At 45.6% G+C, this 24,995-nt stretch overlaps 4 protein-coding genes across 6 annotated transcripts; 2 read left to right on the forward strand and 2 right to left on the reverse strand.

The window, feature by feature from the left end:
- The first annotated feature begins 76 nt into the window (after nucleotides 1–76).
- LOC128753497 (structure-specific endonuclease subunit SLX4-like) lies at nucleotides 77–8,357 on the forward strand. Of its 2 annotated transcripts, none has more exons than XM_053855263.1 (14): nucleotides 77–423; nucleotides 647–1,198; nucleotides 1,540–1,732; nucleotides 1,838–2,050; nucleotides 2,132–2,328; nucleotides 2,721–3,013; nucleotides 3,101–3,356; nucleotides 3,467–3,627; nucleotides 3,702–3,848; nucleotides 3,923–4,092; nucleotides 5,036–6,933; nucleotides 7,021–7,117; nucleotides 7,269–7,580; nucleotides 7,885–8,357. In XM_053855263.1, exons 2-14 carry the CDS (start codon nucleotides 748–750, stop codon nucleotides 8,243–8,245), a joined length of 4,749 nt encoding a protein of 1,582 aa, XP_053711238.1. In that variant the 5' UTR covers nucleotides 77–423; nucleotides 647–747; the 3' UTR covers nucleotides 8,246–8,357. The 2 variants fall into 2 exon arrangements, with proteins under 2 accessions (XP_053711238.1, XP_053711239.1); XM_053855264.1 differs by having other exon boundaries at nucleotides 2,724–3,013.
- A 263-nt stretch (nucleotides 8,358–8,620) lies between these two features.
- LOC128754307 (MAPK regulated corepressor interacting protein 2-like) lies at nucleotides 8,621–12,075 on the reverse strand. The gene is made up of 5 exons (XM_053856829.1): nucleotides 11,654–12,075; nucleotides 11,483–11,552; nucleotides 10,364–10,497; nucleotides 9,603–9,704; nucleotides 8,621–9,020 (listed from the first exon to the last, which is right to left on the reverse strand). Exons 1-5 carry the CDS (start codon nucleotides 11,874–11,876, stop codon nucleotides 8,950–8,952), a joined length of 600 nt encoding a protein of 199 aa, XP_053712804.1. The 5' UTR covers nucleotides 11,877–12,075; the 3' UTR covers nucleotides 8,621–8,949.
- A 695-nt stretch (nucleotides 12,076–12,770) lies between these two features.
- On the reverse strand, nucleotides 12,771–17,182 carry LOC128754048 (glycerophosphodiester phosphodiesterase 1-like). Of its 2 annotated transcripts, XR_008413894.1 has the most exons (7): nucleotides 16,501–17,182; nucleotides 16,145–16,320; nucleotides 15,909–16,014; nucleotides 14,905–14,997; nucleotides 14,089–14,300; nucleotides 13,807–14,023; nucleotides 12,771–13,324 (listed from the first exon to the last, which is right to left on the reverse strand). XR_008413894.1 is itself a non-coding variant. In XM_053856367.1 (6 exons), the coding sequence occupies exons 1-6, from the start codon at nucleotides 16,747–16,749 to the stop codon at nucleotides 13,876–13,878; spliced, it is 984 nt and encodes a 327-aa protein (XP_053712342.1). In that variant the 5' UTR covers nucleotides 16,750–17,182; the 3' UTR covers nucleotides 12,772–13,875. The 2 variants fall into 2 exon arrangements, 1 of the variants encoding a protein (XP_053712342.1); XM_053856367.1 differs by having other exon boundaries at nucleotides 12,772–14,023.
- LOC128754049 (transmembrane protein 186-like) lies at nucleotides 16,731–18,230 on the forward strand. Its single transcript, XM_053856369.1, has 2 exons — nucleotides 16,731–17,191; nucleotides 17,520–18,230. Exons 1-2 carry the CDS (start codon nucleotides 17,144–17,146, stop codon nucleotides 18,159–18,161), a joined length of 690 nt encoding a protein of 229 aa, XP_053712344.1. The 5' UTR covers nucleotides 16,731–17,143; the 3' UTR covers nucleotides 18,162–18,230.
- The last annotated feature ends 6,765 nt before the right edge of the window (nucleotides 18,231–24,995 follow it).

A 24,995-nucleotide genomic window follows, 5' to 3' on the forward strand; every position in this document is an offset into this window, starting at 1 on the left:
AGGAAGTACAGAAATGCTCGGATTAATCAAAACATCTGCTGCACGAAGATCACGTGACATCTGATGAGACCGCTTGCCATTGTGGGTTGCGTCGCAGAGGCGCAAATAAATAAAATGTTCTCATGCTGAAAGACAAACTAAATAGAACCTGAAATTACTAGAACCCACCTTCCAATATTAAAACTAAAAAAGAAATCAATACAAATTACAAATGGTTGGCCGGTCACGTGATACGCACGTAATGCTGACGTAACCGGAAGTCAGAGATGAAGCGGTCAGAAGTGGAGTATTTTGAAAAGAGAGGGACGCCTCCATGTTTTCTTCAGACTGTTTGCTTCATCAAGTAAATACACCGCAGCTCAGCGATACACATGAGGAACAACAATGGGCGTTAGCGCGCATGAACACAGTCACCGAACACTGGTAAGAGTTGGTCGCATACAGTAAGGTCAGCATGATAGCTGCATCCCTGCTAACTGTTGTGTTTACATATCATAAACTACGCAAAAGCTACTAATAATCTCTGATATTGATGATTAAAATGTGTGTGTTTGGTGACAAGTTGACCATATAGCTTCGTCTGTATTGTTTTATCGTAATGAGGTAAAGTAAATGAATGACAATTTAACTGTTTTTTTATTTACAGATGGAACTACGGTGACGCCATCAGTCAGTATCGGCTCCTCATGGAGGATCATTCAGGAGATCTGCTCCCTTGAAATGTGAATGTGAGAAACCAACCCAGTCATGGACGACTCGGATCAGGATTTTGTGGTGCTCTTTTCCAAGGGTCTGAAACGTGTCCGTAAGAAACCAGAGAAGAGCAGCAGACCCAACAAAAAGGAGGACAGCCAGTCTAGTCAGCCGTCTGTTGGAAATAAGAGAAGACAAGTCAACAAAAAAGATGGAGCCCCGAGAAGTAACGCTGCCCATGGGAGTCAGGCGGTTTGTCCTGAAACGACTTCAACAGTGGTCGGTACAGAGAATGGACATGACTCAGGCGATGTCGGGCCATCACCTTCTGGACTTTCTGCCGAGCCTGCTGAAATGGGCCTGCAGTCATTGGAAGGATGTACTGCTAAAGAGAAAGTGCTCATCAGGATGCAGCAGTTCAAGAGAGCCAGTCCTCAGAAGATGGTACACAGACAAACAAAGCAAGAGAGTGAAACCGATCCTTTGTTGCAACATTCATCCAAAGGTGAGAAAAACTCTTGAAGAATTCTAGGGAAAACTTGTTCTAGAACTGTAGACAGAGGTTAGGGTACAGGACACTTAAATGATGGTGCATTCCGTGGAAGTTTGTCTGCAAAATAAGTGTTGGCTCTTTGTAGGATGGTTGTGTTCTCTGATCAAGTAGTCAAGCAAATGTACATGAAATTGCAGGGAAAATAGTGAATGCTATTTTGTTAGAAATGACCCACTATAATCCCTGTCCAAAGTCCACAGATGAGCTCAAATCTTGTTTTGTGTAATTACGTTTTATCAATAAATCACAAAGAGCGCATTCATTCGACACTCTCTTTTTCTCTCGCTGTCCAGAAAGAGCAGAATCCTGCCTCCTGAATGTGGACAGCGACGAGGCCCTGGCCTTGCATCTGCAGCAGGAGTTGGACCGGGAGGCAGCTGCAGTCCAGACTGTCAACCTGGAGGATGGAGGCCTCTACTTCTGTCAGATCTGCCAAAGGGACCTCTCCCACATGACACCTGAGGGCCGAATGCAGCACACCAACAGGTCGCATCTTTAATCTGTTGTGGAAATAAGTGGGATTAGATGTTTCAAATTCATTGATCTGAATAGTCTAAAGTATTTATTTTTACTTGAATAATCCTGTCACAGGTGTTTGGATGAGAGTGAACATCCACATCCTGATCCTCCATCTGCTGCTGCTGGCCTCCCTGACTGTCCCATCTGTGGTCAGAAGTTTAAATCCCAGAAGAGTCGCTCGTCCCACTTGAAGCGCTGCTCCTCTGACATGGGAGTGTCCCCGGCGGTGCTGCTGCAGGCTCTGCAGAGACAGCGAGAAGAAGTGCAGCATGTGGCCCAGCCCATGTAAGGACAAGTTCCATATCACAGTGAACTCTGACTTGTGTGAGGGTCATGGTGGTGGTGAATCTTTCTCTTCCTGCTCAGTGTCCAGACTGGAGGCACCAAAAGAAAAGGAGCATTCAAGCATCCAGCACAGAGGAAGTCTAGGAAAAAGACAGAACCCCTGGATGAAGAAACAATGGTGGCTCTGGCTCTGTCGTCCTCTCTGCTGGAGCAGGAGACGGAGCAGCAGAGAGACACTGCTGCAGTGGGCATGAGCTTGAAGTGGTGTGCGGATGCAGGTAACCCTCAATCATGCAAGTTTTGCCAGTCATTCTTTCTATATTAAATTCAGGGTATGAGACACACTGTGAGAAAACAGTTATTACCACAGCACAACACAAGACTTTATAATGGTGAATAATCTACATTAAAGTGAATTAAAAGAGGGCATTTTACTTTCATATTTATTTTCATTTGACCCAAACGCTTCCTCTTCTTTCGTTCGTATTTCCGCCATTAACTTTTGCTGTCTGTCAGTAATAGTAGCTCTGGAAGTCTGAGACAAAGTGGATGTACATGCTCAAAGCCACCCACCTTCATAGAGCAGTTATGTCGTGGTCATTTGTACACGGTGCCTTGAAAATGAAGAGTGGCTGTTTGGCTTCATCGGAGTCTGTTGCTCCACCTTCAGCAGGGAAGAGTCGTGGGAAGAAGAGAAGAGGTGCCGTTACTCGTCCGCCTCCGCTGCTTCTGATTCAGGATGCAGAAGAGGCTCTTAAAAGGCTGCAGGACCGAGTTTCTGCTCTTCTTTTACAAAATCGTGCGGCCTCACCCCCCACCCCAACGCTGTGCCCCAGCAGCCTGCCTGCCTGGAGTGGCACCGCCCCCCTTTGGCAGAAGAGCGCACTAGTCAAAGAAGCAGCCATCACTGACTTCTATTCTCCAGAGCTTCAGGAGTTCATCCAACCTTGGAAACCACCTGTGGTAAGAACCCGGGGCCTGGTTATGTTGAGAATCTGTAACAACATGGTTTTTCAGTAATGACAGTTTGTAATATCAATTTTGCTGCAGGTAGCTGGTGCTTCCTCTGATGCCATCCCCACACAAAATCCTTGCGATCCACCTGCAAGGGAATCAACTCCCATCACAAAACCCCCAAGTTCAACTCTGCCTTCGTCCCAGACGGCCTCCTGCTCTTCAGCTCCATCCACTCCCGGAACTTTGGCGCTTCCAATGGGCAGCCAGAGCCTCAGAGACCTGATGGAGCTGGCGGAGGACGGCCTCACTTTCACCCAGTGTGGCTTCAGTGCTGAAGGTTGTGTTGAAGGTAACGCTGTTGTTGGGCTTTTTTTTGTTGCTCCTATTATTGTGACAGGTTTCCTTTCGGCACAACACACCAGCTGGCACATTTCAGACTGTTTTACCGTGTTTCTGCAGACAAAAGATCCTGTGTTTCTTCAAACCTGCAGCTAAGTGGCTTCCTCCCACATGAGACATCTATGAACTCTAAGCAGCGTGTCAGTGGGTTTCTACCTGAAGCAACTCTCCCAGTCAAAGAAGGAGCAGGAGGAGCAAATACACACAGCGGTCACCGCTTCGTAGGTTCACTGCAATGTTGTACATTTTCTTTAAACGGTCTTTAATTGTTTGTTTTCTCTTGTCCACTCAATAGGGTGCGCTGTCCAGACTTTCCTCGGATTTAAGCAGCATGGTCAACAATCCTCAACTCAGCGATGTGCAGCTTCAAGTGGACAGTGGAGAAGTCTACTTCGCGCACTCGTTCATGCTGTACGCTCGCTGCCCTCTGCTGGCGGAAATGGTAACTGTTCATGAGTAGAAATGTGAAGAAGAAAAAGATGACCTGTCATCATGACATAATGATTGGGATGACAGGTGCATGAAGAAGCTTTCGGGGTGAAGGAGGAAGGACTGGCTGAAGCTCGGAGAGTGCTGATCACTGACGTGCCTGGAGAAGCTGTGCTGGCTCTGCTGCAGTTCCTCTATACAGCCCAGGTTTCCCTCACAGCATCACTGCTTCCTCATGTTCTGGAACTGGCATCCAGGTTGGTGTTTCAATTCAACAGCCCAACAAAACAGGGTCAGTAAACCAGTTAAATGCTATCTACCATGACCGGGATGTCTTTGTGTACACATACTGTACATGTGTACATATCCACAGGGACCTGGATGTGGTTGGATAAAGCAGGGATTTGCAAGAAAATAGGTGAATAATATGTTAATGCAAGTGTAAAAAAGTACGTTTTTAAGGGTGGAGGTGCATGGTCATGCATTCTCGGGTCTCCTCAGGCAGGCTATGCTGTGCTATACTATCCCTCTATTGAGGTGGCACGTAGATGAAAATGGGACAGGGCCTAAAATGACACCTTGTGGAACTCCACATGTACATTCTGCTGTGGATGAAGCCCCAACCAACTAAGCAGAATGCCTTTGATTCCCAGCCAGGGGTGGATGCAATGCAGTAACATTGCTCTCACCCATGCCTGCTGCTGCTGCTGCAAGCTGTAAGAGTGGCTGCTTCGGTGCAGTGTCCTGATCTAAAACCAGACATGGGCATCTAAATGCTCGCCCTAAAGATGTGTGAGGGAGGGATATTGAGGCAGCATGTGGTTGGTGGTAAAGGGTAAGTGCTCTGAGGGGTAGTTTCTTATCAAATCCTGGTGGGTTGTGGACAACACAGGTCAGGATTTTCCCACTTAGATCTGCAGACCATCTATGAAAAGCAGAGTCGCATGTGTTGTCATGGTGTTTAGGCCCTAGAACAGTGCTCTGTGGTTAGAGCTGAGAGAAGAGATCAAGTTTTTGGACTGAAATCTTAATTTATTTTTAATTGCAGCTAATATATTTTGACTTAAAGAGAATATTTTCTGTGCATGTTTTAGCTGTATTTGTTTTTTGTCGCCTGCTGGCCATGATGTTGTGGACTCTGAATCAGTGTTAGAGTGAAGTGGTTTTTCAACAGTGTAACTCTCTTCTTGTGTTGTTAAGGTATGACTTACAGGAGCTGCAGCAGCTCTGTGAGCTTGGTCCGGACGAGACGACAACTGGCCGTGATGATGACAACATGGTCCAAGAACATCATCCGAGTAACGTCACAGACCAGTTTTTCATGGAGCTCATCCACTCCATGTGGAGGGAGGAGGAGGAGGATGAGAACCAAGTGGAAGACGGAGAAAGGGATGACTGCAAAGGTCTTGAAGTAGATGGTGATGAGGTCGCTCCAGGTGGAGAGGAGCTCCAGGAGGAACTGGTGAATGAGGAGGAGCTGGAGGAGATTTATGAGTTTGCTGCCACGCAGAGGAAGAAGGAGGAAGAGCTGGACAGCGTGGAGGAGGAGAGGAATACTGGAGAGAAGTTTACACAGCTGAAAAGTCCCTCTGGATTAAGTAAAGTCTCCGACTGTAATCTTGAGAGCACATACAATCGCCTGTTTTCAGACTCGGACGGAGGCGACCCAGAGGATGGCGCTCCTAAATCCACTCCTCCAAAAACACACAGCTCTTTTAAAGCTCCTGCCTACACACTGCTTCACTCATCTGGCAGCGTGGTGGACGATCTGCCCTTCAGTCCTCGGACGTCTAACCTGCCCCTCGCCGGCGTGTCGCCTGTGGACGGGGACACATTTGGGGCCAGAGGTGAGGCAGGACACAACAGTTCAAAAGAAGACCTGGGTGTGAAAAGAGAGAGCCAAGGTCCCCGTACTATCTGCTCGCCAGCTTCTCTTGTTCCACCTCTCTTGAAGAAGGAGCCTGAGTTGATAGTTTTGTCAGACTCCAGTGATGATGGTGAGGGGGCTGCTCTTCAGAGTCCAGTCAACCCTCCGTCTTCACCTGACCTGCCTGCGCCTAATGACGTCGCTGAGACACTCAAACCATCGCTCAGTCCTGTTGCTCAACATCAACCTGCTCCCAGCTGTGAGCAGAGTCTGGACGACTGCTCCCCAGAGGTGTCTTGGCTGATCCCCTCCACACCAGTGCAACCCAGGAAACAAAGCTCCGCTGAGGCGAAAAGACTGCAGCTGTTCCCCAAAAGTGACTCTTCCTCCCACTCTTCTCCTCATTCACCCGATGATAGCAAAGCGCCACTCCAGGTCTCAGCCTCCTTCAGCGCCATCTCCAGGTTACAAAGAAGCCAAGAGGTCAGTGTTTCAGTTTCACCATGCAGTGTGATGGCACGTCCTCCTCCGTGCCCGAGTGCCTCCATCCAGCACACGCCGATGCACCAGCAGCATAAAGTCTACAGCAGCACGCCGGTGAACTTGCAGGTGTCAGACCAACCCTTGGCACTTCCTGCTCCGTCCCCACTCGACACCACAGCTGAAAAACAAAGTCTGGAACAGAGCAGGAGCCCTGAGGAGAAAGAGGTGGGAAGCTTCCACCTTGACCCCATGTCTGACTTTTCAGAGGAGCCATCTTGTAGTGACCTGCGCATGAAGTCCACCAGCGACTCTGCAGGCGTCTCAAAGAGCTCGGGGGTGCAGGATAGGAAGAGTAGTGATGAGGGTGAAACACGTGAGACCAGCTTCCAGCAGAGCTTCATGTTCATGGACGAACCTCCCATGGCTTTCAATGATTCCTGGGGTCTTGATGCGTGCGTGGACGCGCCTGAGAATCCTGGCTGCTTCAGTCTGAGGCTGGAAGACAGCGGCGACAGAGAGTGTCCGTCGCCGCCAAACAAACCTGCGACACCTCCTCAAGTCCGACCCTTCCACGCCCCAGACGCAGGGAGTCCAGAGCACCAGGCTGCATCATCCTCCTTCACACAGGAGAAGCCTGAGGTGGGACTTTTGGACTCTCGTATCTGGGACAGCTGGGAGGAGGACGAGGAGGAGGAGCCGCTAACTCTGGCAGAGCGCTTAAATCCTCCGCCCCAGCTCAAAACACCGGGTCAGTGCACTTCTTCTTCAGTTGGAAACACGTACGTTAAGAGCACAGTTGTTTATTTCCTGTCTCCATCGGCTTCTGTCTCTTCAGCCGCGGCGCGTAAGAAGCGTCGCTCTCTGGTGCCCATCACACCAATGCCTCACTACTCTGACATGGACACGCCGGAGCTCAAGAACATACTCAACAGGTGAGTCTCCAGAGAGACACTGTGACATGATGGCGTCACATTTCACCACACCGCCATGACGTCATTTACCAGAAACGCACTTGGAGAGCGCAGACCTCCACCAAGCTGCTCATTTTCAACCCTATGGTTTTTCATTTTTTTCACTGCACAGGTTTGGTGTGCGACCCTTACCCAAGCGCCAGATGGTCCTCAAGCTGAAGGAGATCCACCAGTACACCCATCAGCTGGTGAGCTCTGACTCGGAAGGCGAGCCCCCGTCCGCAGGGACAGAGGGACCTGCGGTGGCTTCGATGGGACCCGGCAGGAGATTGTTCCCTTCCACCAACAGCGTCACGTTTAAAGAGCCCAGAGCGCCGCCCGCCAGCTCGCCTGCCAAATACGGCCTGAGGGAGTCAGAGAGGGAGGCTGAGTCTCTGTCTGCATCGCAGGACTCCACCACCTCATCGACAGCGGAGTCTGACAGGTGGGTCACCGAAAGACTTGTCCAGCTACAAGGTAGATCAGCTGCATTGTTGAATTCATGCGCGTTTCTGGTCAGTTCTCGTGGCTCAATTTCTCTTTTGTTGGATTTATCACATTCATAGACGCCGCTTGTTTGTGAGCTAACGGGAAATACTGCCATCTAGTGGTGGGAGGAGGCATGAGTTTTGTTGGGGTGTTCCTGCCTTTTCAAGCTTAAGCTGATGTCTGTGTGAGAGCAGGAGCTTCTTATGTCCACTGTGGTCTCCTGCATCGTCTGCAGTTCACGCTTCATGTTCCCTTTACAGGTCCAACCCAGAGTTGTGCTTGTCCTCCGACGGTGACTCGGACAGCGACGGGGTCGTGTCTGCGTCTCAGGCAGTGTCCCGGCTGCAGGAGCGCCTGCAGGCCGTGCGCTCCTTCATCCTGTCTGACCCGGCGCTTCACAGTCAGATCCTCCAGTACCAGCCTTTGGTGCTGTCCGACCTGCAGCGGCGGCTGAAGGAGGCAGGCGTCCGTCTGGGAGCCGCCAAGCTCATGGACTACCTGGACTCGCAGTGCATCACCTTTACCACCGCCAAACCTGGACAGGCGGCACCCACCCGCAGGCGGGTGAAGAAGACGGGCAGCAAGGTGGCCAGCAGGAAGCGAGCCGCTCCAGCGGTTTGAAAAAGTTTACCATGATGTCTCATGAATTGAGTTTCTTTTAGCATTTACTTTAAAATGTTTTTATTGTTCAGTTTTATGATATTACTGTGAAAATAAATAAGTGAAGATTTCGAGAAAGGACTGTTGCCCAGACCCACGAGCTTAGCCTGGATCTTCTGCTTGCGGTTCTCCGCCTGTGGAGGTTTGAGTGTTGAAGGGAAACGCTGCTTCACTGTGTGGCGCAGGTTAAAGGTCAACAGGCTTTCGAATGACAGAGGGCCACCATGAAACACTGAGGGTTTCACTCCATCAATGCCTCTTTGATTTCTAGTTTTTAGGTTGTATGATGGTAAATATTTGTCTAATGTGTCGGCGTGTTTCAGGAATAAACTGCCATCTTCACACTCACTTTTTAAAAAAAAAAGCCATTTTTACTTCAGCTGTTCAGTAGACAAACATCTACAGATGATTTAGTCAAAAACCAGCAGAAAAACCTCAACATCTAACCAGCCACACATTCCAGAAGAGAAAATAGGCGTCACATCACCACCACCACAGTTCTGGAAGCCAACGTGGCGGCTTTCGTGTAGTGCATTCACCGTCCAGCAGCAGGCAAAGCAAGGCGATGAATCAGCTTCAGAGAGACCGGTAGCCCTTTAGATCCTCTCGGCTGTAGGTGAAGCGTCAACACGCTGCTTCCCGTCCCACCTCCAGTGACCCGGCCGTCATGACAGGCTGGCGATGTTGGCCAGGAAACGCTTGGCCCACCACTCTTCCAGGTCGATGGGCACGAAGTCTGCGGAGCAACAGGAGGAGATTATACCGTAGGTGGCTATTGTCTTAAGATACTGAAATCAATTTCTTTCATGAAGAGCCAAAAGCATTTGTCTGTGCAATAGAATATTATTTTTATTTTAATTATTTATTTGTAGGCATCAGTGCAATGTTCTTATTTTTTTCATGGTCACATTTTATGATATAAAATTACATATATAGCAAATTTTTATTCCACCTCATCATGATAAAGAACATCCAACGATAGAAAAAAAAAAAAATATATATATATAAATTATTATTATATAATAATAATACAACTCTGAATCTGAATTCTCTCATGAACTCTTGGTTCACAATGCACATCAACACTATGCATTCTGTCATGACAGTGACACAAATAAAACGGCTCTTGTTGGAAGAATTACGGGGCAAATAAAGGAAACTTGCAAATGCAAAACAGTGCAGGGGAGGAAGCTGGCTGTCTGTCCCCCCTGTCCTCGCTTCAGATTTACGACTTCAACTTCCTTTGAAGATGCCGACTTCATGATTCGCAGTCAGGTTCAAAACTGGCGAGAGAGAGGAGGAAGAGGTGGGAACATACTCTTCATCACAGCGCCGGGAGTCTTCTCGGCGTAATGAACGGGCCCCTGTCGAGTGTTGGATTCTCCCACCACCTCCAGCTTCTGCTCCACCTCCTGCCACGCTGCAGGAAACACAAGGAGCAGGTGAGTCAGGTGCAACATGTTTGAGAACATGTTATATAACATATGTTCCGGGCGAGCTTTGTCTTCACATCTGAGAAGAATGCTCGCAACGGGTGTGGCAAAAAAGCAAATTTTTTTCTGTAATGTCTGTATTCAGTATTCTAAAATATAAATAAATACATAAAAAAATAAGAAAAAAATTAAACATGGGTAACTAATAATATGATAATTTTTCATTTATGATATATTATACAATGCTTGCTAAATTGTATGTGCATATAAAGAAAAAAAAACATAATAGTGAAATCAAAAAAGTTGTCTATTCTCAGCTCAGGTTAATAATAGAGAATGCATAAGGGCCAAATGTCAAAATATTAAGCAGAAAAAGATATTGAAAGTGGCACTAAATATGAAAAATACTGAAGATATAAATGTAGAAAAAAACAGGCAAAATGAAGTAAAGTACTACAGACTTATTCAGCTCACAGATGACGAGGGTTTGAACGACACCAGGAAGGGTTTGATGCTCTTAACCGTCAGTCACTGGAGGGTAAAGTTCAGCAGTCTTTAATCCTCACAACTCCTGGCCCCTCGGGCTGGAGACCTGTGTCCTGGCGCTGCCCTTTCACCCACATGCAGCAGCAGCGTCGCGTCTCACCTTCGTACACAAATCTGACGTTCTCCTCGTGCGCGGGCGTGAATCCCTCTGCAGCGCCGTTGCTCTGCAGCGTGGTGCTGCTGTGGTAGCGTTTCCCGTTCAGACGGTTGAACACGATCTTTGGAGGAGGAGCGCTGCAGGTGCAGAAAAGACATTTCAACCATTTATCGTCAGTTTTCAGCTCAAATATTTCACCAACTTAGCACTGATGTGGCTCAGACTGCACTTTGTTTGAGTTTCCTTCTGGGACTCTGGTTCCCTCTCACACTCAGAATGACCATTTATTGCTTTGGGTTTCACTCCATCCTGCAGCTTGTTCATGACCCACTGGTTGTTTATCAAGATATTCTTGGCTCCTCAAAAGTGTATCCAAGATGCTCTGGAGCTTTAATATGCAACATCCGCCATGACAGGATTTCTGCCACACGCTTCCCACAAAACTTTCCGCTGATGCAACCCTGCTGCACACCAGTGTTTAGTTATGTTATCGGATGAGTTTGTCCAAACTATGAATAGAATCAGCATGACACAATTGAATTTTGATGCTAACAGTGTGATGCTAACTGTTAGCATCAAAAGAAGAGAAAGTGCAGAGAAGAAAAATATGAAACGATTAGATTCATAACAAATGTCACAAAAATACTCAGCAGTACATGTAAATAAATAATAAAAAAACGACTTACAGTCCTATAAATAGTCAATGTTACACAAATGAAATAAAATAAAATAGAAGAAAACTCCAGTTACTGATGAATTTAAGTGATTATTTGTTTGTCACTAATTCACTCGCAGGCAGTCAATATTTACTGAACAAACTGTTCAGAGAGAAGTTAGAAACCAGAACTCCAACTCAAATATCCTCCCGGGCCGCTGATGTTGGCCCTGACTTGACAGAAATTCAACCATTTCTCTCTGGTTGGAATTGTTCTCGTCTGGCTACACACGGGCGACACGCAGACATAACACTGGTGTCTGACCGACCGTGAACGCACCGTCCCAGGTAGCGTCCGACGATGGAAACATCGCAGTCAGCCGGGTCACGACGGTGAGTTACATGATCGCGCCGGACAACCCACGTGTGTCGAGTATTTCGGGCCCACGCGTCTCGAGTTCACTTACTTCGACGAGAGCCAGGACGTGGGTCGGAACTTGGGCTCGGAGAACTTGCTCTCGACTTGCTGAGTGGGACCTTGAGGCAGAAACGGTGTCAGTGTTCGACCGCTGACGTCACAGCAGCATGCGTCGTCACTGAAGTGATGTCGAGTTGCATCACGCCTGGGTTCAACTCACCTGTCCTTCGCTGTGTCACCAGTTTGCTGGGTCCTCGGGTGATCGTGTACATCATGTGGCGCGTGCAACTTCCAGCCAAGTCAGTCGAAGAAACGTCGCCACGTTTTCCTCCCCCCCCCCACCGAGTCAGCTGACCGGACCGGGAGTCTGCGGTGGAGTCTCGCACTCGGTCCCGCGACACAAATCCACAGGAGCGGCAGGTGATCCGTTGCGTGTAGGTCATCCAAGGAGAACGCGTCTCCACATGGAGGTCAGTCTGCCAGCCGCTACAGCCCGGACCACCTTTGGCTGCGGCCCGGACACTGGAGTGCGTGACCCGCTGATGCTTCGCTTCTGGCGCCGGTTGCTTGACACGATACAAGGACGCAGTGTTTTCATCAGGACGGAAAATTGTCACGCTACTCCACCGTCAAGGTGGATGCCGCGAATCCAAACACTTCCGGAAGTGACTGTCAAATTAAAAGTATATATATATATATATATATGGACACAAATAAAAATAATACACTAAATACACTATATATATATATATATATATATATATATATATATATATATATATATATATATATATATATATATATATATATATATATATTTGTGTCCACCGCTCTTCCCATATAACTCAAACTTAAAAAATAACTTGGGATATTTGAATACATATTTTGAAAAAAAAAAAGAAGTTCTGGCCAGACACGGGACACTGGGGGGTTACGATGTGGTAACTTTGTATGTGCCTGTTGAGAAGTCGTCAACTACATAAATTTGAAAAACAAAGAAAACGACCGTGTTGATTATAAAGATACCGTGAGTAAACAATTCTCAACCGATTAAAATAACCAATTCTGCTGAATCACCCCAATCTTATTTAGCCAGCCCGCAAAACGTATCACGTTTGGTTTATAGAAAAACAAATGGAATTGCTGCTAATCTTTTATTTTGAAGTTGCTTACATTCACATCCGCCTCCGAACTTCAGATGACTCTGGTCAGCTGGTGACCACCCCCCCCCTCCTCCGGTGACGCCACTACACGCCCCCCAAATTTGTGTTTTGTGGGCCGGGCCAGTTTCCACCTTTCACCTAATAAAAATGTGATCTGAGGCAAAACCTAACAGTCAAGTGCATGACAACAAGATCAAGAGCCGGGATTTCAATTTCCATGTTTCAATTCTGGATTCATATTAAGAGTCAGATGTCAGGGTCAGTCATCGTCTGACGCAAAGCAGGAGCAGATTATCAACAGCCCAGACAACACACAGACGGTCAATGTATCACTGCCGAGTCCAGCGCTGAGTAAGAGGTAGAAAATGAAAACATTCTCAAGGAGTCAAAGTACAAAGAGTGGCCTTTATTCCGGACAGACAGTGGACGCTGACCCCAGCAGTGAGGTGTTACGTTGCGGTCACGTTCTATCTGCCTGGTGAGAAGTCGTTACAGGGTGAAACAAAAATACATATTTGCACTTCCTTTTTTCCCCCGATTATCGTAACAGCATTTACATAATACTTTCCCCAAACCTGAAGCAATCTTGAACTGGAAAAAAAAGAAAACACAAGAAACTTGTATTTGACTTTAGAAATGATTTTAATTGCACCTTTCTGTCAAACTGAAACCTGCAGTTTTAACTGTTGAACTGTCGTTGTTATTAATAACGATAAATAACAGCATTCCTGAAATGAGAAAACAAATCAGCACCCTGAAACATTCTGCAGAACACACGCTTATTGCTGACTCATCATTACATATTTGTCATCCAAGAAAATTTTTTACCGTTTCATCGTAACAAAATCATTATAGTTAAAATGCCATACATGGATGTATACAAATTCTATTAAAATCCTATAAATGATGTGATAAATATTTGACAAATCAAATCAAATTTTGAAGCTTAAAATGCCACATTTAAAAGAGCAGGAAAATCATTCATGTGAAGGACAGTATTTTATTTCATTTCAAGAGAAGTTTGGTGCCAACAGGAGCACTGTGATGGAAATAAACGTCCTGTAAATCACATGACTAGCTATGAGGAAAGCCTCACTCCTGACACAGTGACTCTGAGGAGACATGCTGTGATGACTCCTCCACTGATCAGTGGGATATGTGAGATGCCTGGTCATAATGTTTAGGCCAATTGCGCTGCAATATAACAAACCTCGGGTGGTGATAATCCACTACAGCAGTCCTGAGATGATCACAGTACGTATTGGTGAAGTCAGTATTGTCAGTAATGTGGCTCACAGTCCTCCACCAGGCTGTCGGTGATGTAGTTGACCTGAAGAAGCTCCTGATAGTAATCCTTCTCTACTCCGGTGTTGATGGTCCAGGCCACCACCTCCACCCCTCTCTGGCTCCAGTACTGGACATAATCCCTGAGGAGACCAACACGGTGAGTGCAGAACGTCAGGACTCAGAACGTCACCTGCTAGAAACTCACTGAGACACAAAGTTCTTCTGCACCAGGAACGCCGAGACGCCGCAGAGCTTCCACAGCCAGTGATGGTGAGCCCAGTCCAGCACCAGGTCCATCAGCGTCATCCAGTGTTGTTTCCACGCTGAGGAGAAGCGAGGGCTCCCGTCTCCAAACCGACTGAGGCTCCAGGGCCGGTGGGTCAGCGCCGTCACAACCTCACGGTCAGTCTGCCTCATCTGCAGTGACAAGAGTGAAACAGAACAAGCGTTTGTATTGCTCTCCTTGTGGGGACATTGTGAGGTTTCACTTTACCATAACCCTTTCCCCAGCCTCTCACCCTCCAAAAACATACGGCTCACCTTAACCAGGACTCTAAACCCAACTGAAACTGAATTATAGTGACCCAGTTATTTTGAAGTGGAGGCTTAACCTTGTGGGGTCCAGCTAAATGTCCCCACAATGTCATACGGTCCTCACAAGGATAGTGTTTGCCAAGAGAATTGGACCACAAAGTAGGATTAACAAGCTACACACATATGTTTGTATTGCTATCCGAGTGTGGACTTTGTGAGGACCATTGCCATAAACCTTTCCCCAGCCTCTCACCCTAAACCTAACCATCCAAACACACATGGCTGACTTTAACCAGGACTCTGAACCAAACTGAAACCCAATTGTAATGACCTTTTGTTTTGAAGACTTCATCCACAAATTGAGGCTTAACCTTGTGAGGTCCAGCAAAAGGGCCTCACAAGGAGGTGTTTTCCCTAAAATTGGTCCTCACTTGGATAGATAAACTTAAACACACACACAAGTCCACTGTCAAACCGGAACACTCACCCTGTAGATAACTTTGGGCTCAAAGGAGCAGACGATGCTGCTGTTGTAGAGGACGGGGTGTTTCTTGTACAGGGCTGACAGAGCTGCCGCCGACTGTGAGGGGCAGACACAGCCAGATGGTTATTCCACGGTCAACTTTCTGACACGCTGAGCACCTACACAAACAGACCGCTCTGAATTCTTCCAACACGGGGCACAGTCAAACACTGTCAACTATTAGACGCGAGCGTCCAACCCAAACATCCCTCAGTCCTGACGCCAAAACCTCCAGCGCTGAAACCAAAGCCAAGAGTCGGAGGCAGACGTAGTCGTGCTCAAAATGAAAGTGAATGACACTGGAGACCCAAGGACAAACACCAACCGGTGGGGAGGGCAGTACTCTAAAATGAATGTAAATTGTATTATGGAGTAAAAGACAAAGTATTTTTAGGTACAGTATTATTAGATATGAAAGAAGTAAGAAACTACGCATCTAAACAGAGACGATTTTCTCTCTAGTTTTGTTATTTAATAACTGACTAAGGGAGCAGACTGAGACAGACGACGCATGCATGTCTGTATCACATGGTCTCAAATGCAACACACCAGGCCATACACCATCTTGGAAGCAATTGTTCGTCTTAGATTTGATGCTGTAGCACCACCTGCAGCCAGCTTATAAAGTCATGAACTCTCAACGACACTGATGGCTGTGTAAGAAAAGCCAATGCTAATGGGTGTCTCTGTATGAACTTCCTAAAATGTCAACAAGAATAAGATGAAAAAACATTGAATACTAATTGAAGAATGAAAGATTGGATGATCCTGAGTTGCAGAGGTCAAAGGTCGTCCTTGCATCTCGATGGTTTGGCGTCTTGACAGTGTGCTGCTGTTCAGACAATTCTCTAATGCATTCTGACAATGTAATGTCTGGTCCATCCCTATACGCTTTACTGAGCCTCTCCACTTACAAGGTGATAGTTTGACAAAATAATGTCCAACAACAACAGCATATAAACCCACACCTGATCCGGGTGTCCTTTCACGTCGAAGTATATGACGAGATTCAGTCGGATGCATTCCTCCACCGCCTCTTCCAGAGTCGGGATCTTCTCTCCGGCAAACTTTTCCCTGTTGAAGGAGACAAGAACAGAGATGTAGAAGCTGTATCAAGCATCCAGGCAAGAAAGAGTGAGAGGAAAGTCGACCTCAATGTCCCGGATTACACTTGTCAGGATAAAATTTTCTGTCATTGTTTCACCTGAGTCGATGCTTGGCAGAGGCATCCAGTCTCTCCATCTGTGAGTAAGTCATTTTGGTGAGCGCCCCCTCCCCGTTGGTCGTGCGATCCAAGGTTTCGTCATGCATCAATATGGGGACCCCGTCTGCAGAGAACTCCAGGTCCAGCTCCACCCCAGTGGCCCCGTTTTTACTGGCCTGAATGAACACATCGTGTCAATATCGTCGACTTGTACTCATCACTTCGCTTTACATTCACAATAATTGACCGAAAGTTAGCTTTGTTTATTGAAAACATTGCGACAATAAGCGCCCTTAACACGTCACACTCGATCGCCACAGGCAGAACCCGGTGACAGCGAGTCAGTCCCCACTCACCTCTCGGATCGCAGCCAAGGTGTTCTCCGGAGCATCGTGTCCGCCGCCCCGGTGAGCGATCACCGACACCTTGTTTGGGTGAAGCACCTGCTGTGCGCGGCTCGCAGGGACCGGGGGGAATCGAAACAAAGCAAGAAAGAGGTACATGAAGGTAGTAACGACGGTGGACCACATGGGGCTCCTGGTGGTCAGCAGCACGACCACGAACACCACCGAGTAGAGCGTGACTTCATCCCCCAGCTGCAGCATGTTGCCCTGGAAATAACAGTCACCACTTCAGGACGAGGTGTTCCCCTCGTGTTTGGACGCGTTTGCCCTCAAACTGTACGGTCACGCGAAAGCCATGGCCGAGACGTCAACATGCGCCTTCTAAAAGTCGTTCCACGTAAAGAAGCAGAGTCCGAATTTATTTACTTCTCCGGATACTGTAGTGTAACGCGACGCCACTTCCGCTTTTGAAATTCACTACATAAAACTGCATTTTCTTTGGGGTCAAGCTCTAATAAAAACAATAATTCATTTATATAAAAGCCTTTACGTGGTAAAGGTTAAAATAAATTAATATAAACATATCCAAAGTAAATGACAAACAAATGACATTGTCTCAAGCACTTCCGGGTCAAAGGCAACGAACTGCGGTCACATGCTCCTTGTGTTCCAAATATCTGCATTCTCCGCTTTGTCGAAGATGGTGAGTTTAATGGTGCTCTTACTGTCGAACCGTAATAATCTGACAGCGCCCAGACTCTGACTTTGTGATGGAGTCTTTGACGGCTTTATTGAAGTAAACAGATCGCAATAAAGACACTCGTGTTGTCTCAAGGCATTTCACCTGTTTTATACAGTGATGTCATTCAGGTCATCTATTAAAAAATGCTGTCTCAATTCTCTCGTTATGTTTGGTAAAATACACTCCGTGTCATCGTGGGTAACGAATTGAAATGTATTGGTTGTAAACACATGCCTTGGCACATGATAAGTGATCTATTATGACTCACTAATATTTGCTTCTCTGACAGACTGCAACAGTGTTGCGACCTCGACTTGCGTCCTACTTCAAGTCCTTCAGCAGAGGATCATGTCTCACCGGCTGGACGTCTCTTGAAGTGCACTCTAATCTGTCTGGATTCCAAACCAATTATCGTCGACCTGAAGTTCAACCTCTCCGCCGCTACACAGACTTGTCGACGCTAAAGTACAACATGATTTACACTTTCCCACACATTAAACTCCTCAGAGCGGTTTCCAGGATGAAGTTACTGCAGACCGGACTGACGGTTGTTGTGCTGCCGCCAGTCTACTCCCTCTACCTCCTTGGAGACGCACCCCTCTCTCTTGTCACCTACTCGACAGGAATAGCGCTGTTCGCCGGCATCATGCTGTACACGGCGAGTCACTTCTTTCGGCGGGTGGTGGGGATGATGTACTTGGACCCGACCCAGACCACGCTCAAAGTTTCCCACCTTACATTTTGGGGCAAGAGACATGATCTGTACCTGCCTGTGGCCGATGTGATGCCTATTGCGGACACTGGGGACTCTGCAAGTGAGGTCGTCTTCATGCTGAAGAGATACAGTACTGTGGACACGCTGTATTTCTTCTCTCATCATGGACGAATAGTGGACAAACAAGGATTTGAGAGGGTTTTTGGGAGTTTGTAATAACACTAATTTATTTATTTATTTATTTTTAAATAATGTAATGTTATTTATGGATAATACTCAGGTAATTAAATGGCTTTTCATTGCATTTTTTGTTGATTTGGATCTATACTGTCATCTGGATGTTACAGAGTTAACCAAGCATCAATATTATTCAGTGGAGGTTGCTTAAAAACATTTAAAAAAATGGCAAGTCTCATTATTATGACATAGTTTCACAGCCTTTGTTTGACAAGATGTGTCAAAGTGTATAATGCATTAGTGTTTTGGGCAAAGTAGTAGTGGGAAGACAACATGTCTCTTGTAGAGAAAAGGGGTGAAACGTGAGCATCCACCAGGGACTCGGGGTAAAACCACCTGTCCTCCACAGTAATAGATGCAAGTTGACATTTATGTGACAACACCAACTGTATCGCCCCAAAAGAGCTGCCTGCATGGAAGAATGGATGGGTGCGAGAATCACATGGCCAAAGGTGTTAGCAGCTTTTGCTAGCTTTTGAGTCTGGAATACTAGGAAAAAAACATGATGCTCTAATGCTCAAGATATATTTCTTCAAGTCCAAAGTTGGTTGTGAATCAACAACAGAACATATTGAAGTGATAAAAGATAATGAGGAGAGTAAAGCAATGGAATAGGATTTGTTTGAAACATTAATTTGTGACTGAAATAATAACAATAATATGCTCTGTTTTAAACATTATTTTGTGACAGTAATAATAATATGCTTCCTTCATTTCCCACCTTAAGCGCTAGTTCACAAAAACAATTCTCAGAAATCCACAACTACTGGGTAAAGCTAATGAATTATTTCAATCTTTATTTTACAATTAGACTTTTTCCTATTTTTTTAGTCGTTTTTTTAGGGTTTTAGATGCAGTACATACATTTCCCCACCAGAGGCCGCAACAGTCCAGCTAATCCTCCCGTAGACGCTTCTAAAAAAGACTGACGACGCGCGACGGAGTTGAGACTATTTACCGCCTTGTATTTTTCAAAAATATAATTAGGGGTAGTGCATTATAGTTCTCAAAAAATTACAACATGATAATTCCCAAACAAATCATACCTTGAACAGTGTCACTTTATAAGTCATCAATATTGTATTTTCATACTGTTAACTCAATGAGCTCTGACGTTCCATAACTAAACACTTTATTGGCATCTCAAGCTTTTCAAGTCGCGGCAGTCGCTGCAGTTTATATTTTGATGCTGCACACGTGATTATTAAACAGTGAGAGACCCTGATAGCTTATCGCGGCCTGAACTTGGCCTTCACGGTTCACCATGAAAAGCTGTTATGTCCTGTCTTCTGACACGTCCCTTGCTGGCTCTCACTCTGTTCCCTCTGTTCCATCCATGCATCCTCAGTTGGGAGCAGAACCTGTGCTTATTCATGTAGTGCCTCTCACACCCTCAGCTCCAGAAGGACACTTGAAGACAAAAACAAAGGGGCAAATATCCCCCAGAGATTGATGTTTGTGGTGTATTGAAAGTGGCCCTGGTGCAGGACAGGAAAGCCCCACTTGTCCCTGTTGCTGTCCTGCTCTAAGACCCGCCTCTGTTTGTTTTTGTCATTGTTAATATCTGAGACAAGCTTCCTATCATCAACAATATTACATTGACCCCGACTCCGTGGCCACACAGGGGACTTTGCTTTTATATTGAAAACAATTTCCTGTGTTTACAGACCATCGGGCCGCTTTTGTTTGGCCCCTGAGTCATTAACAATATATAGGAAAGAACGCGTTGGACTGGTGCGTGATACTCTTGGTATTTGGCCCAAGATGGAATTCATCGCAGCGCAGGGTGGATGTAGTCGGCTTTATATCACTTCCTACAAACGCTTTATTCATTTTTATTGACGCTATCGCGATCTAGTGTTGACCTCTGCCAGGTATAATGTATCATGACCCCCATATTGTACTGGCCAGATTGTTTTTGGCACAGTGTGTGTTTATAGGTGAACATGGCAGCTTTCCTGTCTGGGGAGGATTTCCTTGTTTCGAATAATTAAACAGGTCCATGCAAAAATAATCAAACATGGAGTTAAGGAGAAACAGAACTTATTAAGGTGTGTATTTTGTGATAACAGCAGGTGTGGCAGGACAATGTCGATGCTGAAAAACTGCCTCAACGTTCCATCTGGTTGCTTTGTGATGCGGAGGACGACACATCCGTACGTCAGTAACATTCAAATAGAGATCATTTCAGTGTGGAGCCTGGAGTGTAGAGCGAACCCCTTTGAGGAGCTTTATTTCTAAGTGCTTCCATAAGGAAATAACTTAAGATAGTCGCTAGTATTTGCTGCTTCCTGGTTTCACGTCTCAGCCAGGTCGAATGAATTATACGTGGCTTCACAGATAAAAAGGTGGTTGAAATGGAAGAATTTGTTAGGAATTTAGATTCAAGGACAGCTAAAACGATCGTGGATGAAGAGCTGATCTTCTCCAGAGCTCCTCTGCGGACTACTCTCCTGATCCTACAACCAGCTGTTAATACAGAGCTTCTTCATTTCAATGTGAGTGGATTTCGGCCAATAATAACCAAAATTTGAAGTGAAGTTTCAGTCTTTACAACTGCATTTTTTGAGAGAATACTGCAGGAACCGTGTTTTTCTTAGCTTGTAATTTGTTTGTCTATTTCATATTCATCTGTACTGACCACTTCGTGCTGCTGGTTTTGTCCAGCAGGTGAAGTGTTGACATGAATGAGTCAAGTTGTCTGTTGAGGAGCCATTAGTAGTCGCTCACTCTAGACGGCGTCTGTGTAATAGCAGTTATTAAAATGTTTTTAAAATAAAAAACCCCGAAGTGCTTGTGAGTGTAGACAGGTACACTTGAGCTCTGTTTGCTTAGCAACATGGTTCCAGAGAGTTGCATGAAAGTATTGGTAAAATACAGCAGCTAGCTAACAGGTCGATGCGTGTGTGGTCTTTGTGCCCATTAAAAAAAAAAAAAGTATTTATGTTGAATATCATGAGTGAGCTCACTCACCCAAGACGGTGTCCGTGTTTGCAGGTTTTATTTCAAGACCACACACACTTCTCATTATGAGTGCGTAACAATACTGTAAGAACAAAATGATTTATTAACAATGTTGAGTACTTGGTTACCTCCAAACTGTGGTTGGAAATAACCGGTTCTGATCAGAAACTGCTTACTGTCAGGTCAGAAACAGAAGTAGGGCTCTGGACTCCAATGCCATGGACCCAGGGGTTATAATTAGAAACACTCCTCGATGAGGAAACGGCCCGGGCCCCTGTGTGTGTGCGGCCGCTGGCTAACAAAGAGAGGAAAGTGCATACAAGAGGCAGGGCATGTGATGTGGTCACCGTCTGATATTGAAGGGCTGCAGTCACCTCATCAGAATGTGCAGGTGGACTGCTCGCATTCACTGACCGTGAGGGACTTTGTGAGAGTGAGAGCCCTCCTGCAACAGATTCTAATCTTTCTAATGCCTTTTTGATAAAGTGTAATGATTACCTGCCAAGGTTCACTGAGCCTCATTTACCTTAAAAACAACATAGCAGTTCCCCCTTCAGCCCAAAGTTCTGATGAACGTGTTGCAAGCAATCCCCGACCTTTTACATGTGTGTGTTCGAGTTGACATTTTTCTGTCCTCCTGTTTGGATTTAAATTTTTAGGGGATGATGTTGGTTCTGAAGCAGAACTAACTTTAGACACTCACAAGCAGATGAACAAAGGATCAGACCTTTAGAATGAGGTCAGTTATAAGTCGACGGTTGGGATGGTGCCTGGAGGCGAGAAGCTTCATTTGAAATAAGAAATTATCATATGTAGTTGATGATGTTTACTGGGGAAACCCACCGAGTTGAGTGAGAAATCACGCTGGAATCAGTGGGAGAGCGTTGTCCACTCAATCTGTGTGGTGTTTATAGACATATATACGTATGTCATGATCGTAAAATTGTTGACTAAGACACCTTAAATTGTTTTGTATTGTTATTGGAGAAACCTGTGAGGTGCTTTGTTGAGACCAAATAGAGACTTGGTCAGACACAAATGGATCAATGTTGAAAAGGAAAAGAATAAAAAATGTACTGTTTCATATTTAAACTTCTAGAACAATCAAAAGGTGAGGACTTGTTGTGTTGTTTTTGGTGGTGGCCACTAGTGGGCGCAAGTTTGTGATTTGCCATTTGAGACCTGCCATAAGTAATTCTCTTTTCACATCTATGTCCAGTAACCTAACTTTCGGAAGCTGCGCTCCTTCTATGGAGGATTTTTCTTTTAAAAAACAGCATCCCTTTGCTAGCTGATACTGTTTTTCATTGTTTTGTTTCCAGGTAAAGCAGCAACTCCCCTCCTTCAGAAAAGATTTCCAAGGTCACGGGATGTGGTGTAGTGGTCTTCGTGAATGGGTGATATGTAGCTATGAAAACAGCCCATTCAATGCACAGATAAGATATTGCTGAATGTGACTCTTCTGTTACCTGATTTATGACTTTTAAAATACATCTTTAAGCTATGAAATAAGAGGTCACATTTTTTTTAATATCTCAACACCATCTCTTGAATGGACAGGAGTTTAATTTGGAGCAAAAAAAAATGTTGCTTTCGCATTCGCTGATGTGACTGCTGCAATGATGCAGCCGATGAATACTTTGTCAATTTTGTTCTATTTGAAGATGACATTCATGTTAATTGTAGGCCAGCACAGTATCGTATTTTGACCGACAGACAGACACATGCTACACGCAGTTGCAGATAACTGCTGTCCTGGGAAAAGTTGACTGGAGGGGCAGAAATGATACTTGAGAATGGCTCTTCACTTCATCCTTTTCTCTCTCTGTCAAATGAAAGTCATATTGACTGAGCTATATAATGGTCAAACAAATGTCAAATGCAATGAATATGTATCGCAGGAGATTGAAATAAACATTTGTTCATAAACAGAAGGAAAGAAAAAGAGGTGAAATAATTGTATTTGAGGTTCATAGCCTCTTACAGGCTCTCTTTTAAAACCATCCACAGTGAGTTTTCCAGATGAAGGTTGTTTGGTTAAAAATGACAAATGCAATTCAGCCTTGCTTCACACACCCTCTCTTGGAAAACATGTTTGTTTGGCCCGTAGGACAGTGTTCTCGCAGTGCAGCTCCGTAGAACAATGTCTGGCAGCCAATTAAAGACAGGATAAACGCACCCGGGAGCCATCAGTCCTGGTGTACAGAAATGAGTATTGCGTTGAAGAACATCAGGCAAAAGTGAAAGGATGTGTGGTCATCCGTTACAGTATTGCAGGAGGCCTGTCTCCCCCTAGATAAAACAGGACAAGAAGTCCATCCATCTCTCCAGCCTGTTCGATTAAGAAGCCCTGCTCTTGGACATGCTTCAGTTCATCTTCTGTTCTTCCACAGCCTTCAGCCCCACCACCCTGGCAACCCAGGCCAAGAGCACTTACAAATGGGGAGTGTCCGAAAACACAAAGACTTGGAGGATTCATTCCCTGATGCTGTTTTTTCCCCTGGTCGAATAACAGAGGGGAAATGTTTTGGGGTATTGCAGGGTGAGGCAGGCAGGGTCTGACAATAGACAAAGGCCCATCTGCATCGCAACATCTATTGTGTTCTGCAGTGAAAAGTCTCCAAGTTTATCTGTAGGAGTCAAAACTGTCTACAGCTCATTTGTTGTTTTTTTGCTATCCAAAGCAAATACTGTACTCTGGAATCCTAGCGTATCCATCTGTGTGTATGTTGACAGGCAAGGATCTAACATCATGACGTATCTCTACAGTATCTCATGTTCTAGCGATCTATTTATTTATTTCACTCTTTGATAATTCGCCAACCCTGACATGCAGTGACTCTCGCACAGTTCGCACAACTGGGGTCTCAAACTTCACTGGCTGGAGAACCACCAGACTCCAGAGTCTTGGTGAGTCTGGAGGAACAAGAGACCTTATGGTATTTGCTGCACATCATTGGTCCTTTTGCTCCATCTGCAGCAACTGTTTTTGGAGCCATGAGCTACAGCCACATTTAGTATTTAGTATTTATTATTTGGTTTCAGGGCTTTGTAAAAAAATCGATTCACGGGTTTGGACAAAAGAGGGTGGTGTGTGGGATGGCACTCCCATGCTGAAATCTGACATCCAATGGCAGGCCACAGAACTGCATCCCACTGGCCGCAAACGGCTCAGGGCAATAAGACACTGTAATTCCAATGCTAAGAACCACTTTATGAATATTTGGACAGTCTTCAGTGGTGTGATGTAGTACTCTTGAGACGCTTTAACGCCATCAACTGAAACGTCTGGATCCTTCACGGTTGAGGAGAATGGAGCATTAGATGCCGGACAGATCCTGGTTCCTGAGAGTGGCATATCCGTTCGTCCTGGGGAAGACAGAGGTGAACCAAAAAGTAAAGCACTTGCCTTGACTTGACTTGCCTTTAGGCTGCCATTTCTGGCGGACCTCTTTTTTTTTTTTTTTACCTTATGTAATCGTATCCATCTTCCTATTCTCACCAATGGTCCACACAGGTTAGATTGTCATGGCTGTCTGAGGTTGGACACAGGTGCACTTAGCAGTTAATCGCGAGGCCATTAAACATAAAGCTCTTGGTGGAGGAAAACACACACACGAAGAAATAACTATATAGATGAGCAAACAAAGAGTGAGATCTACAAAATACTCACGTGCTGAAATCTACCTGGAAATGAAACAGAAACGATAGAAGGAGAACGAGAACAAAAGAGGCGACTGAAATGGAACTCAAGCGCCCACGGAATTTAATATTCGAGGGAACTTAGCAAGAGAGAAGTCGTGGGAGAGTTTACCATTAGGAATGCAAAGAAACCATCTGGCGACAGAA

The sequence above is a fragment of the Synchiropus splendidus genome, chromosome 2 (genome assembly GCF_027744825.2).
Source record: "Synchiropus splendidus isolate RoL2022-P1 chromosome 2, RoL_Sspl_1.0, whole genome shotgun sequence".
In the NCBI taxonomy this organism is placed as follows: Eukaryota; Metazoa; Chordata; class Actinopteri; order Syngnathiformes; family Callionymidae; genus Synchiropus; species Synchiropus splendidus.